The sequence below is a fragment of the Aethalodelphis obliquidens genome, unplaced genomic scaffold, assembly GCF_003676395.1.
Source record: "Aethalodelphis obliquidens isolate GAN/ISIS:26980383/991018 unplaced genomic scaffold, ASM367639v1 scaffold18, whole genome shotgun sequence".
NCBI classification, from domain to species: Eukaryota; Metazoa; Chordata; class Mammalia; order Artiodactyla; family Delphinidae; genus Aethalodelphis; species Aethalodelphis obliquidens.
Window position 1 is genome coordinate 16,621,341 of NW_020837962.1, and position 15,567 is coordinate 16,636,907.

At 45.5% G+C, this 15,567-nt stretch overlaps 1 protein-coding gene across 4 annotated transcripts in view; it reads right to left on the reverse strand.

Annotated features, from left to right (window-relative positions):
- RALGAPA2 (Ral GTPase activating protein catalytic subunit alpha 2) overlaps positions 1–15,567 on the reverse strand; it is a 282,446-nt gene that overhangs the window by 244,407 nt on the left and 22,472 nt on the right. For 3 of the 4 annotated variants that reach the window (XR_003435157.1, XM_027118095.1, XM_027118094.1), the window contains exons 2-3: positions 15,316–15,426; positions 10,104–10,156 (exon numbers count right to left, since the gene is read on the reverse strand). Coding sequence is in view for 2 of the 4 variants with exons in the window: in XM_027118095.1 (XP_026973896.1) it covers positions 10,104–10,156; positions 15,316–15,426 (164 nt within the window). In the remaining 2 variants the exon portion in view is untranslated. Of the gene's footprint in view, positions 1–10,103; positions 10,158–15,315; positions 15,427–15,567 lie in introns of those variants that run through there. The other variant, XM_027118096.1, reaches the window with a different exon arrangement.

Genomic DNA, 15,567 nt, shown 5'->3' on the forward strand with positions numbered 1-15,567 from the left:
AGTCTTCTTTTCACACAAGGATCTGACACAGGAAACCTCAGTCACAATCAAATCTGCTGAGCTCTTCTTCATTTCCAGCTTCTATTTTCTGGCTAAAAACTGTATTTTTCAGATCTTTTCAGTTTTGATACCAACACAACCAGTTGTCTGTCTTTTCTGTGTCATTTTTCACAAAATGGAAAAAAAAAAATCACTCCCAGAGCGTTTCCAGGTAAGTCCCGCAGTGAGATGCCAGCACGTGGTCCCCACCCTCCCAGAACCTTTGAGGATTTAAACGCCCGCTTCCCCACAGTTACAAAGTGTCGCAGACCTGCAGTTGGCTCACGACTAGCCCCTCTGCCAAGTTCACCGGGCGAATGCCAGGGTCTGTGGGAGCAGCTGGTGCTCAGCAGGTTTACAGCCTATCCTGTGTCGGGAGCACATCACACACCGGGTGTCACTCTGTGACAGCCACCACGCCATATCCAAGCAAAACAAGCCATAGAAAACTGACAACACAGCAAGTCTGTGTACAACTACCTCCTAAACTGACAGACAAAGAAACCAACTCGTCCAAACTGTGTTCCCATATGAATTCCAATCAATTTAAAGGGAGAGAAAAAGCTCTTTACGTATCTCCTGCTGTTCTAACAGTAAATACAACGTGCTCGTTTCACTGTGAGGTTTCCATACGTGTAGTCCTGATGCAGTTTCTACCCTTTGCCCTTGCAGGGTTCCTGGAAGCACCTGCTGGTGCTGCCTTTGGGCGACCCACTCCTGAAGGTGTCAGCTACCCAGGAGAGCGGGGCCAGGGCACCCGGGCTGCGGCAGAGAAAAGGGGGAATGTAATTTCACACAGCCGCAAACAGCTCCAGACATCTCCAGTTTCCCTTCCTCCGAGGTAAACTGAGTAATTCAGTATATCCTGTTGGGTCAATCCCAAGTTTCTCACCTGGAAGTCACAAGGCATAAGGAAAACTGTAGTCTTGGTATTAAATTAGGGGTTAAAATGTCCATTGAAAATGGCTCCTTTCAACACAGACACTCATCTCAAATTATTAACACGCTGTAATAAGATAATCAAATTGCAACTGCAAACAATGCATTCACAGAATTCTAGAAAGGACTCGATGTTTATGCTTTGCTTCCATCTTCCAGTCTGCAGAGATCATAAACATTTCATGATCAAAAGCAGACACCAGGATAACCATGTGCTACAGAAACAGAAGACCCGGGCCCTGTGTTCTGTTATGTCCCCAGCATCCCGTACAGGACCCGGCACTGAGGGGCGATTACTGAGCTAACTCACCACCACAAACAACATCTGAGACCAGGGAGAAAGGGCACGACGAGCCACCCAGCCTCCACTGCAACTCCGGCCGAGGAAGTCTCCGGGGCTGTCGGGGAGCAGGTCACACTCTGCCGTGACAGGAACGTCACCACCTGGAGTTGCCCCCAACCAAGGGCCCAATGTTGATAAAAACAGCAAACATGACTAACGCTATGAAGAAAGCCAGAGCAATTCTATGTCTCTATATGATCACTTTAAATATATGTCACACATTAAAGTAAACCCCGATGTCAGAAAGATGACCAAGTATCCTGGTCATGCTTGCCAACCGGACCTCAGGGCAGCTTTGGGGATGGAGAGGAGTATCTGTCCGCCCAGTTCTCCGGGAACTGTGAGCTGACCCTGACTTCTCTCAGCTGCAATCAGTCATTTAGAATTACGGCAATGACCGAGGAGCCGCATTCAAAGTTGGAATCATTCCTTTAAACAAACAAGCAAAAAAGTCCATTGAAGCATCCAAATCTTTGAAATTCTCAGTAAGTACTTAAATTCCAAGAATTTAAGAGGAATCTGTTTTTCGTGTGCATTTTATTTGTTCTTGTCCCTCCTCCACTCACCAGTAGTAAAGTGGTCCTCACGGGAAAAAGAAATAAAAAGCACTAACAGTGTGAGAGGCCCGCGAAGTCCTTCCCCTCAGCGTGGGGAGGGCAGCAGCCCTGGAGGTTTTCTGCACGCTGGACAGTCTGGAATAACTAATGACAAATAAAGCAGGGGCGAGCAGGGCTGTGGAAACTGGTTAATTGTCAAAATACAATTCTGCTGCCTTGCTCTGTGTTATTTGCTCAGAAGAAAAGAGGGCCTTGACTTAATATCCTGCAGGTCATCTGCCCTGAATGCACAGACCTGGCCATGATTCAGTCCAAGCGTTTCCCCTGAACCTCCACAGGAGCTTCTAATTTGTTTTCATTTTCAAACAGTTGGAAAAGATAAACAGTTCCACCGAAAGAAGAAAGATGGTGGGGGAGGAGGAGAGAAGTTGGGAGGACAAACATCTCAGCATTGCTTATAATCCTATTATATCCATAATTCTAGTTTCTCTTCAGGCAATTCTTCTTCACTGTTAATATCTGGAGCAGAATGAGGTAATTAAGAGTGAAAAGATAAATAAATGCGTGTGTGTGGTAAATACAGTTAATCCTCAAATCGCTGGCTGGCACAGGGAAAGCAACTGCACAGAGTGAAGACCAGCACATCAGGTCACCTCCTCTCGCACAACCCCAGGCACCTCACCAGTCCAGCTGAATTATCATCATCTGGGAAGCTATTAAAAGTCCTTTCCCCTATTTTGAGGAAAAGAATCTGAGGCTAAACCCACTTCTGTATAAGCTCCCTTGGAACACTGAAGAACCGGAGAGCCTGGGTTGAATTCCATTAACGTCAGACAGAGATTCCACTAGAGCCCTGGATTCCCAGCCGGTCAGTAACAATTCCCCAACATCAGCGTGCCCAGCAAGGCTGCCACCCCCGAGTGCCCTCCAAGCCAGCATCACTCCCACAGACGCTAGGTAGGAGGCTTGTCAGACAAACTGCCATCTTTGCTGGTAACGGAAAAATAAAACCTAAGGACCCCAGCATCACCCCTCCTCCTCTGCTGGCCCCTGAAGAAGCCCCATATCACCTGCGCTCTCTGGGCAGCTCACCGCTGGCTCTGATGTCCAGTCCTCTCCAACCAGAACCTCCCACCGCAGGAAGGGTGAGGACCAGTGGGCACTGCCCTGGGAGGACACTGACAGTGTTTTCTTTATCTCGATGGGTGGCTGGAGGGAAGGGGCAAGATGAAGTACAAACCCATTTGACTGTCCCTGGTTTATACTATTATTTTCATCTTAAAATAAGCATGAAAAGGGGGCTTCCCTGGTGGCGCAGCGGTTGAGAGTCCGCCTGCCGACGAAGGCGACATGGGTTCGTGCCCTGGTCTGGGAGGATCCCACATGCCGTGGAGCGGCTGGGCCCGTGAGCCATGGCCGCTGAGCCTGCGCATCTGGAGCCTGTGCTCCACAATGGGAGAGGCCACAACAGTGAGAGGCCAGCATACCGCAAAAAAAAAAAAAAAAAAATTAAATCAAATCAAACTACTTACAATTAAAATTTATGTTGCCCAGTCACACCAGCCATATTCCCAGCACAAAGTAGCCCATGTAGCGAGTGGTCACCTAGCTGCATGTAGAATATTCCCATCGTCCCAGAAAGTTCTAGTGAACAGAGCTGCTCGAGAGAAGACAGCAACTGAGGTGTTTAGATACTCAAAGGCTGATCAAAGTGATTTGATATTAAAACTAAATAAAAGCATGAAACTAAATTTCATGCTGAAAAAGACTCCCCCGTGAACTTCTTATTTTGAAGACGTCTTTGTTTGGAGACTTCCATCAAAGCTACCTTTGTGGGACCCTAGGCTGCTGGCAGAGCTGAAGAGCCTCCAGACCTCATCTGGTCCCACCCCTGACGCAGGAACGCGGACCCCAAGGCAAAGGAAGGTTCATTGCCTCAGTCAGAGCCGCACGGCGCGCTGTGCCAAAGCCAGATCCAAAACTCGCCAGCCCTTCTGCTACCTTTCTCTCATCCCCTTTGTCCAGGGAGTTATAGGCAAGGAAAGAAAATAGTTTTAATAGAAAAATACCACATAAACCCCATGGGAGATAAGTCGAGAATTTAAGAGGCTTTAATCCAACAATAAATATTAACAAGTGCCAATCGGTGTGGGGCACACAAAGGATTACAAGGGGCCCCAGGAACTTCCTAGTCTCCGTAGGAATCTAAGACACCTGGAGGGAAAACCAGGAACATCCGGCTGTAATGCAAAGGTACCAAGTGGGAGTGCATTATACAAGCTGACAGAAGAGAACGGGCACCTCTAGCTGGAGCTGCCAGGAGAAACGAGGGGTCTGAACACAGCCTGAAAGACTGGGCCGGAAGAGCAGGAGAGCAAAGGGCAGGCCCTGAAAGGAGAGCTGCATACACCAAGAGGTAGGAGTGAAACTGTGCGCAAAGAGGCCAGGGGGCAACAAGCCAAGTGCGGGTGACAGTGCTCTCACAGAGTGACCCCAACAGCCAAACAGGGAGCCCCAGGGACTCTGAGTGCGAGACCAGCTCCCGCCACACTTCACAGGGTAACAAGAACCCGTTCAGCCTCTAGGAAGGGAAAAAAACAGGGTTTATTTAATCTGGTGGGGTAATTTAGATAAATTCAAAAATAAGCGATCTAGAAATCAAATGTCCGTGTATCTGTGATTTCTAACTCTGTGATATTTGAAAAACAGATGAATAAGTAGCATTCTGAGGCCAGGATATGTGTAAGTTTTAATATGAAATCTCTTCTGCTGATGTGCATTTTTATTGGGGACTGGGAGGCTGGGGAAATGCCCTGCTATCAAACTCTATCCAAACTCCCCGATTTCTCTACCAAAGGGGGGATGACATACAGCATGGCAGACGGCCTGAAACAACATCTAAGAACTGTATTTACTTGTTTTCTGTATTCTTTTTTTTTTAACATCTTTATTGGAGTATAATTGCTTTACAATGGTGTGTTAGTTTCTGCTTTATAACAAAGTGAATCAGTTATACATATACATATACATATGTCCCCATATCTCTTCCCTCTTGCGTCTCCCTCCCTCCCACCCTCCCTATCCCACCCCTCTAGGTGGACACAAAGCACCGAGCTGATCTCCCTGTGCTATGCGGCTGCTTTCCAGTAGCTATCTATTTTACGTTTGGTAGTATGTATATGTCCATGCCACTCTCTCACTTTGTCGATGCTCTGACACCTGGGGTCCCGCTGCACTGGCAGGAGCTGCCCTCCCAGGTTAGTGAATTCCTGGGAGTACCTGCCAGCACACCTTTGATATGCAAAGCAGCCAAGCCCAAATGCACACCTCAGCCACCTCCTTTAATGGGATCTCACACTCTGGGACACTATCCCCTGCCCGCATCGCCTGGCGACCAGGTACTGAAAGCTGGGGGCCGCTCCCAGAGCCCAGAGCCCGCAGCAATTATTCACACTATCCAATCCTAACCTGCTCAGCCTGCTGGCGACCTCGCCTGGCCCACTCCTTCCTGCAGAAACCACCTCTCACACAGAGATTCCACTAGCGCCCTGGATGCCCTCTCTGCCTGCTCTTTTCACCTTGGAGCTTCTCTTTATGGCCCTACCTGACGCGCCGTGCCTCCTGCTTCTAAGGCACTGGATGCACTGTAATAACGTCTTCCTTCATGCCAATCATTTTCAGGTCTGTGTGTCTTACCATACTTGATTAAAACAAATCCCAGGAACCATGAACACCTCTCAACTGCTGAATGCAGACGCTGCTCAAAGTCAAGTGAATTATTTGATCTTGAAACCCATTCACCAGGTGCCTTACACTGTTACACCAACCCTCCTTTTCCCCTATGTAGGCAGCCACCTCAAGGGCCACCATCTAAGTGTCACTTCTGAAAAGGGCCTTTCAGAATTTTCTGACTCATAAGGTGGTTACTGGAGCACTGACATATCCATTCTCACCACTGGACTCTTCAGTTTACCATGGAACGTTAGGACGTGCTCCATGAGAGCAGGGCGTTCCATCCATCCCACTGCCCATTGCCATACCTCCAACACCTAGAAGTGTGCCTGACACACAGTAGGTACCCAATAAATGTGTCTAATGAATGAATGACCTGTACAAGAATAGGCATGTGTTGGTATAGGTGGCCCATGGAATACAGCTTGAATATCGAGACTTCTAAGTGGTGAGCAGCCTGGCGCTGAGTTAAGGAATGGGTTCTAGAGTGAGACCAGAGGTTAAATCTCTATCTACCACTGGACAGATGTGCAATCTTGGGCAAGTCACCTGACACAACCAAGCCCCCAACCTTCCATTGATAAAAACTGGAAAGACTGAACCTATTTCCGAGGGAAAGGATTAAACAGGATGGCCTGAGTAAAATATTTATATTCTGGTCAAGTCAGCAACGTTGATTCATTTGATGGGGTCCCACACCATCATCCTGCAGGCCCATCAGAAACATATGGCAATGACAGATGAAATATCTTTTTAAAAGAAGAGTAAAATTAAGGAGCCGTAACCTCAATTAGACGTGACACACATCTCCATGAACCAGCAACAAGAGAAACTCCAAGTGGTACAGAGATTTGAAGCCACAGGCAACGGTAGCTGGAGGTCAGCTTCTGAGGGCTACAGTGCTGCCACCCAACATAAGGATGGGAAGGTCCACCCGCTGCCTGAAGGAGACTCGGCCTGGGCTGGCAGCCTTGACTGTCGCCACTTGCTTCATCCGAGCAGTGTGATGTCTTCGGTAGCTCACTACATTGAACAAATGACTGCTTCCTTTCTCAAAGGTTCCCTTCCAACCAGCCCTGACTCACAAAGCAGGCAGCAGCTCTCCTAAGACTCCTCTTTCCTGCCTTCTTAACTCCCTTACCTCTGCGCTTTCTTTCAATCCATTTCTTATTTATAGACAGTCTTTACATGGTATCCCTTCTGTGATTTAACATGTCTTAATAATACCACTTCTTCTAAAGGAAGCCTTTCCCAATTATTTACACCTTGATAAGTAGTTACCTTCAAATCCTCATAAACCATCTCTTTACGTGGCACTAACTTGTAGAAGGTAGCGATGAAGTTACTTAATTCTCAGAACGAACCATACAAATTACAACCTACCTTCTGAAGCGAGAGACAGAGAGAGAACATAAACAAAAACAAAAGCAATGCAAGTTCATTTTTCATTCATATTTACTGTGCCAAATGAAGGCTTTATGAAGCTTTGAGTAATATATATTTGTTCTCTTATATAGGCAACACATCCCCTGTAGATGGTAATGTATGGGGAGTAACACCCTCCTTAATCTAGACTTTCTGGACACGAGGAGAAGGTGTTGAAACCCCCTCTGTGTGGGTACAGGACCACAGGCTCTGATGGGCTTTCCTGTTGCAGGACAGTGACAGCAAAGGTAACTGTTATTGGGCTTCGGAGGACACAGGGAAACTAGCAAGGGACTTAAAAAGCAGTGTGAGAGGAAGCAGGAGGGGAGGGAACACCAAGTACACAGGAGGACTTATGGACATCTGCGCGCTCCAGACACCTGTGCCCATCCCAAGGTGGGTGTGAGGAACTGAACCAGGGATGCCAGTAATGAACCAGGACCCTCAAGTGGAGCCAAAGTGATCCCAAACAAGAGCACTCCCAGACCCCCTGCAAAAGCAAAGACAAACCCTCCAGAAAAAAATGGGATTCAAACCAGACCCCTAGCAAAAGCAAAGACAAACCCTCTGGAAAAACAGGATTCAAGCAGAGTAAATCTGCATCCAATGAAATCTGATCTCAAAATCATATCACAAAACATACAAGAAAAGAAGCCATCGTGAGAGATGGCAGAAATAACCAACAGCTTTCGACAACCAAAGACATACTTCAGATAGAAGAATGATCAGATACAGAGCACGAACTCTTCCATTATAAATGTTTCAGAAAATAAAAGATGTCTAAAAATGAACAAGGATCAAGAGACCATCAAAAGCAACCAGCCACATATGAATATCAAACCAAAAGAAGTTAAAACATAGAAATTAAAAGCTCAATAGCACAGTGAAGCAGCAGATTAGACCCAAATGGAGAAAGTGCCCTGGGGAGAGACAGCCGAGGCCGCCTGGCAGAGCACAAGGCCAGGAGATAGGGTGGGGAGGACAGAGGTGAGCCTGAGGGATGCGGAGGACAGACCAAGAAGTTTGCATGGGAATCCTAGAAAGTACGGCCAGAAAGAAAAGGAAAGAGTCAATATTTGAGAAGAAAGCAGCAGAGAATTTTACAGACATTATAAAAGATTTGAATCCAGAAATATAGGAAGCACACAGATACAAAGCAAGAAATTTTCAACTAGACATTTCGTGGTGAGACTGCAGAACCAAAGGGTAAATTAAGACAAGATTGTTAAGCCAGAGAGAAAAGGCGTTTAAAGGAACAGCAATTAGACTGAGAACAGAGCTTAAAACTGCTGCGACGGCAACTGAAAGATAGTAAAATCATACCTGTAAAGTGTAACATAAATGCTTTTATTACTACTACTACTTCTAGTAATAAGAAATAGCAACAGTGTGGAGACAGCGAAGATTAATCGAAAGCAGATAAAATTGAAGGGATTATGTATGGCTCTTAAAAGAAGGACCGTGCCCATAAGTTTTAAAACTGGTGATAAGACCATATTCCTTGAATTCTTAGAAAAATATATAATTTACCAAACCAGAATCAAGAAGAAATATTAAACCTGAATCATCATAGAGTAATCCAAAAACTATTAAAGAAATGGAAGGAGTAGTTAAAGTCCTCCCACTAAAAAAAAACATAACCAAAGAAGCACCAGTTTCAGATGGTTTTTACAGGGAAGACTAAAAAAATTTCCAGGAGCAGATGAGTCCAATCTTATACAAACTATTTTCTATAATAGAAAAAGAACAGACACTTGACAACAGGTCCTGTAACCTTTGTAACAGAATCATTCAAAACAGTATGAGGAAAGGAAATCCAGACCAACCTCAGCTGTGAACATACATCCAAAAATGCAAACATAATCCTAGCCTTCCCAAAACTCAGAACTGGAATTCACCACATTAATATTCATGAAGAATCGTCTTAATCAATGCAGAAAAAAACTTTTGAAAACTTCAAAACCCATCTATGATTTTTTATAAATCTTACCAACCTAGGAATAGAAACAATCTTCCTTATTATGATAAAGAATATCTACCAAAAATTTACAGAAAACATTATTCGTAATGATGAAACATTAACAAAACTCTCTTTAAATCAGAAACAGGAAGACCACCTTTATCATTCCCATTTACCAGCGCACTGCAGGGCCGAGCCAGTGGAGGAAGACAAGGAGACCAGAGTCACCTTTATTCCCAGACCATCTGCCTACCTACCAAGAAAACCAAAACCATCTACAGGCGAGATGTTGGAATTAAATCATACATCCACCTGACCCGGCAGTGGGAATGGAATGAATGAACCAGCACTAGATTCAAACACACAGATAAAGGTTAGAAATAACGTTGACTGTGCACCAGATGAGACCCTGTTTATGACACTCAAAACCAAACAAAACCCCATGGTGCACTGTTTAGGGGTACAAATGCTTGTGGAAAATCATCTTTGAAAAGAAAGGGAATGGCACAAAGGGCATGGCATGGCTGCCTTTGGAGCAGAGAAGGGATGGGGTCAGGGGAGAGGCAACTGCCGTTTCTGGATCTTAAACTGGGGGGAGGGCAAGGGGGGGGACAAGCACGCAAGCTTTACCCTCACGCTTCAGAACTTGCATATGGGGACTTCCCTGGTGGTCCAGTGGGTGAGACTCCGCACTCCCAATGCAGGGGGCCTGGGTTCGATCCCTGGTCAGGGAACTAGATCCCACACACATGCCGCAACTAAGATCCCACACGTGGCAATGAAGATCCTGCGTGCAGCAACTAAGACCGGGTGCAGCCAAATAAATATTTTAAAAAATAAGTAAGTTTATATGACCTTTTCGAAGAGCAATTTGGCAATATCGATATTTAAAATGTGCATACAACTTCCCATCTAGGTACCCATACAGGAAAAATTCTCCCACAAGGAAAACAAGTCAGAAGAACATTCTTAGCAGCATTGTTTGTAAAAGAGGAAGGAAGGGTATATATGTCCATCATTTTTACTTCTCTTCAAGTAAAATTAAAGATCTAAAATACCATATTTTTGACAAGAATCTTAAAAGTTAAATGAATTAATAAAAACTTACTTCAAAAAGAAAGAGGATAGAGTCCAGCTCCTCCCTTTGTGACTTATTATTCCCTGGAATATATAAAAAAAAATCAGTTATCATGACAATGTACAAATTTTAGGATATTAAAAATTATGCTAAAAGGTATCTTAAAACATTCAAGCCTCAACATACAGACATTCAGTCAAAGATCCCGGGAGGTGCTGTGCAGCCTGCATTACGGATGCAGATGCGTGGCGGAGCCAGACTGCCCAGGGCCACGTTCAGCAGAGCTGCTCCTTGCTAGCTGGTGACACACAGCTTCCAGGCTTTCTAAGTTTTAATCAACAGTGGAGCAGCTTCCCCCACAACAAGAGGGGTCCACTTCTCCAGCCCTTGAATCTGAGAGGCCCTGTGACCTGCTCTGCTTCCTGATGACAGCAAATGTGAAGCGAGCTTGAAAAGCCTTCCGCACCTGTGAGTGTGGAGCCCTAAGCCCACCGTGTGAAGGAACCCAAGAGAGCCTGCCAGCTGGGGAAGAGGGGCCACATGGAGGAGCACTAAGGCACCCTGGGCATGGCTTGCTAACCAGGACACGTGTGAATGAGGCCACCCGCCACCAACTGGTCAGAGGCGTGAGCCAGCCCAAACCAGAGGAACTGTCCAACAGACCCAGAAAATCACAAGCTAAATGACTGGTAGTTGTTTTAAGGTGCTCAGTGTTGGGATGGTCTGTTGTGCAATTTGTTACACAGCACAAACTGACTGATGGTCTTGAACCGCTACATGTTCCTAAAGGATAGAAGGAGCAAAGGGGGGGAAGGGGTGGCCTTTTAAAAACAGGATTCTAGGTTGTAGGGGGTTTTTCAGATATGGATTTTAATTTTTTTCCTTGTTATTGATTGTACGTAATATCACATTTGTCTTCTCCACACACCTGTGAAAAATAGTGAAGTGGAACAGAGCTAGGAAGCAAGATAAAAATCACATAATTTCATATTTGAAATATCTACCACATTTGGCAAGAAAAAAAAATTAAGTTCAAGATTTATACCAATTTATAAATCACAGGGGAAAAAACTGAGAAATTCATTTAAAAAGAACACATGTTGGCATGCTGGGCACATGCCCACCATGTGATCTGACCTACTAGAGGCTGGAGCAGCGCCCCTTGCAGGGCCTGAGCATCAGCTGTGTGGCCTCCCCCAACCCCCCTCCATGCTCGGCCTCTGCCTCAGGTCTCACAGGAACAGCCAGGGGTCCACACGCTCCTCTCCATGGCCTCTTCTTTCCATGTGACCCTGTCTCAGCCCATCCCCACACCGGGCACCATCTGCTGCCTCCTGTTCCTCAGCCTGCGACCAGGGAAACGCGCCCCTAAAACCTTCCCAGGACTGCGCAGCTCCTCTGGCTTCATCCTCACACCTTCGCAAAGACCACCTCCCGTGCAGCTCACTGTCTCACTGCCCGGTTGCTCCATCCCTGTCTGTCTGCCTTCTGATCCCGCTGGCCGCTCAGAACATTCCTTTCAATGACAATCCCTTCCCTGTCCTGCTGGTACTCAACTCTCTGCACTGGCGGGCGCTGCTGACCTTTCATCCCTTGAACTCCTCTATTCTCAGGCTTCCTGGCACCCTCCCAGCTACCCCCCTTATTTTCCTCTGTCTGCCCAATAAAAGAAGGAATTCCCCCAAATCCCTGACTGCCACTCTCTCGCTCTGCATACACTCTCTCCCTTGGCAACAGGATGACTGCACCTCCCTTCTCCCAAGCTCCAGTCTCTATAATTTAACAGCCCACCTAAGCCCAGGTGTGCCCCGGGCACCGCAGACGCAGACTGCCAAAAACCGGGCTCACCCTCTCGTCCCTCACACCTGACTCCCCTGCAGGGCTCCCTCTGCTGCCCTTCCAGACTCAACATCCTGAAAGCGTCTCTGGCTTCGCCCTCTGGGATCCCTTTTCCCATATCCACGTCTCACGATCGGTCGGTGCACCCACAGACCCCTAACACTTTCTCTGCCCTCAACTGCCACGTCCCTGGAGCAGGCGTCCCCAGACCTCACACGGATGACAACATCAGCCTCCTAACTAGTCTTCCTCCCTCCGGTTCACTCACCACATTATAAGACACTGTCTTAGTAGCCAATGTTTTCGAGAGCCCTGACCACTCAAAGAACGAAGTTCAAATGCCTTAACCTGGAATTGCAGGCTCCCCACGAGGCAAGCATAAACCTCTTTCATACATCTGATGTCAAGAGAAAAAGAAATGCTTTCCCCAGACATGCCCCAGAGATGGCCTCCCTGCCGTCGCTCATTCTCTACCCTCCGTCCCCAAGGCCACCTCGTCCCCAAACCTCCCTCATGCACTCTACGGGAAATCAGCAGCCACAGACGGGGTGTCTATATCTGACAACACATCTACTTTCTGACCTAGTCCATGGTGAACCATGCCTATGGCTTATTCCCTGACCCATCCACAACTACCACCACCTATGACGCATGTTCAGCATCTGATACATCTCCGGATTCCTCTCAGGAATCTAGCCCAGTGCCTTGCTCATCATCAGCTTCAAATCCTGGATGGGTGAATAAATGAAGAATTAAACAGGAGAGGGAGACAGAGCTGCCAGGGCCAGGGTCCAAAAGGCCAGGGTCCACAAGGGCGAAAGGCACCCTTCAGGATGCTAAAGCATGGATGGTCTAGGCCCCAGGTAGAAGACGCTGTTGCCTGTCGGTGAGCAACACAGATGACATTTCAATGTCTATCCATCAACCTATCATCTGTGTTGTTTATTTAATGGGAGAAATATGAACTAGAACAGTGCTTCTCAAACTTGAGAGCACATGAGTATCAGCGGAGGGCTTCTTAAAACACCAATTGCTGACTTTCCACCTGCAGAGTTTCTGATTCAGGAGGCTTAACGAGTGCCCAGGTGATACCCGTGCCGCTAGTCTAAAAACCACAAGGCGCTCTGAGAGCCACTGGTACAGGGAAGGTGCTCTGAACATGGCATCAAGAAGCCTGGTTGCAATTCCGGCTATACAATTAACTAAATAATCTGTGTGGCCTCAGGCCAGTGATATAACCTCTCTGGACACGGTTTTCTCAACTCTGGAATGATGACTGTGAAAAACCCAATCTCCTGAGCCCCTTCCAACCTTAAAACTCTGTGGTCCTGACTCAGTCACTCAGCAGTCAGTCACCCAGAACAACGGCACTTCTGCCCAACGCAGTGCTGCAACTGTTTAACTGTGGTGGATATACAGGTGCTAACGTGCAAGGATTTCCAAAACACATAACATAAAAGTGAAAGATGATGATGATAATGACAGCCAACAGTTACCACGGACCACGTGCCATGCTTTGTCCTGGAATCCCAGGACACGTGTCAACCCACTTAATGCTGACAGAAGGAAACTGAGTCACAGATGAAGTAACCTGTCCAAGGAGAAAGAGCTAGAAGGGTAGGGCAAGGATCCAAACCTGTCTGGCTCCCCAGGCTACTCTATCCTGCCACATAAATACAGAGCAGAATGTGCAGCATGACTTTATTGGCTTGGTTTTCAAAGAATATTTCATGTAAATATTGGGGTGGCCAAAAGTTTCATTCGGTTTTTTCCGTAAGATGGTCTAATAGCACTTAATTGTCTTAAACTTCATTCGAAACAATTTTGTTAGATTGTATTGTGACAGGTCACATCAGCATGCATTTAAAAAAAGACATCAAAATTGGTGAATTTTTGTGTAGCCATTTTATTATTGAAGATGGAAGAAAAAAGCAACATTTTTGGCATATTACGCTTTATTATTTCAAGAAAGGTAAAAACCCAACTGAAACACAAAAAAAAGATTTGTGCAGTGTATGGAGATGGTGCTGTGACTGATCGAATGTGTGAAAAGTGGTTTGCAAAGTTTCATGCTGGAGATTTCTCGCTGGACGAGGCTCCACTGTTGGGTAGACCAGCTGAAGTCGACAGAGATCAAATCGAAACATTAATCGAGAACAGTCAATGTTATACCACCTGGGAGATAGCCAACATACTCAAAATATCCAAATCAAGTGTTGAAAATCATCTGTACCAGCTTGGTTATGTCAATCGCTTTGATGTTTGGGTTCCACATAAGTTATGTGAAAAAAACCTTCTTGACCGTATTTCCGCATGAGATTCCCTACTGAAACGTAAGGAAAACAGCAAATTGTGATGGGAGATGAAAAGTGAATACTGTACAATAATGTGGAATGGAAGAGATCATGGGGCAAGTGAAATGAACCGCCACCAACCACACCAAAGGCCAGTCTTCAGCCAAAGAAGGCGATATTGTGTATATGGTAGGATCGGGAGTCCTCTATTACGAGCTCCTTCTGGAAAACCAAACAATTAATTCCAACAAGTACTGCTCCCAATTAGACCAAATGAAAGCAGCACTCGACGAAAAGCATCCAAGGTTAGTCAATATGATCTTCCATCAGGATAACGCAAGACTGCATGTTTCTTTGATGACCAGGCAAAAACTGTTACAGCTTGGCTGGGAAGTTCTGATTCATCTGCCGTATTCACCAGATATTGCACCTTCGGATTTCCATTTATTCGGTTTTTACAAAATTCTCTTAATGGAAAAAATTTCAATTCCGTGGAAGACCGTAAAAGGCACCTGGAAAAGTTCTTTGCTCAAAAAGATAAAAAGTTTTGGGAAGATGGAATTATGAAGTTGCCTGAAAAATGGCAGAAGGTAGTGGAACTAAAGGGTGAATACCTTGTTCAATAAAGTTCTTGGTGAAAATGAAAAACGTGTCTTTTATTTTTACTTAAAAAACCAAAGGCACTTTTTAGCCAACCCAATATGTATGGGCATAACCATAAACATATATAAACACAGTATGTTAATAACATATACAGGACACTTTGATAGTGGTTGCCTCTGCACAGCAAGACTGGGTATCTGGGCAAACAGACACATCAGTTTTCATTCCAAACCCTTTAGTGGAATCTGAATTTTTTTAATGATGTGCATACATTACTTTTCTTTCTTTCTTTTTGAGTAAATTATGCATTGGCCGCTGAGCCTGCGCATCCAGAGCCTGTGCTCCACAACGGGAGAGGCCACAGCAGTGAGAGGCCCGCGTACCGCACAAAAAAAAAGCATGTAACTTGTGGCACATGACACACATAACCTCTCAGAACTTCCTGAATATTTATTTAAAAAAACAAAAAACTTTGTATATCAAAAACATTTTGTAGAAATTCTTACCTTTTAATTTCAAACTATTTTCCAGTGTTATAAAATTTTCATAGAAGATGAAATATATCTGAGAATAGTTGGTCTCAAAAAACTGCTTAAGATCACTTGCATCCACGTTATCTGCAAAGAAAAAGTTCCCATTTATGACAAACTTACACAACTATCAGAGTTCACAATCTTTTCAGAAATGAAGGAATGTAAAAACGAGCCATATCCCCTTATAAGACAAAACAAAGCAAAGTGTATTCCAGTCCACTTCTT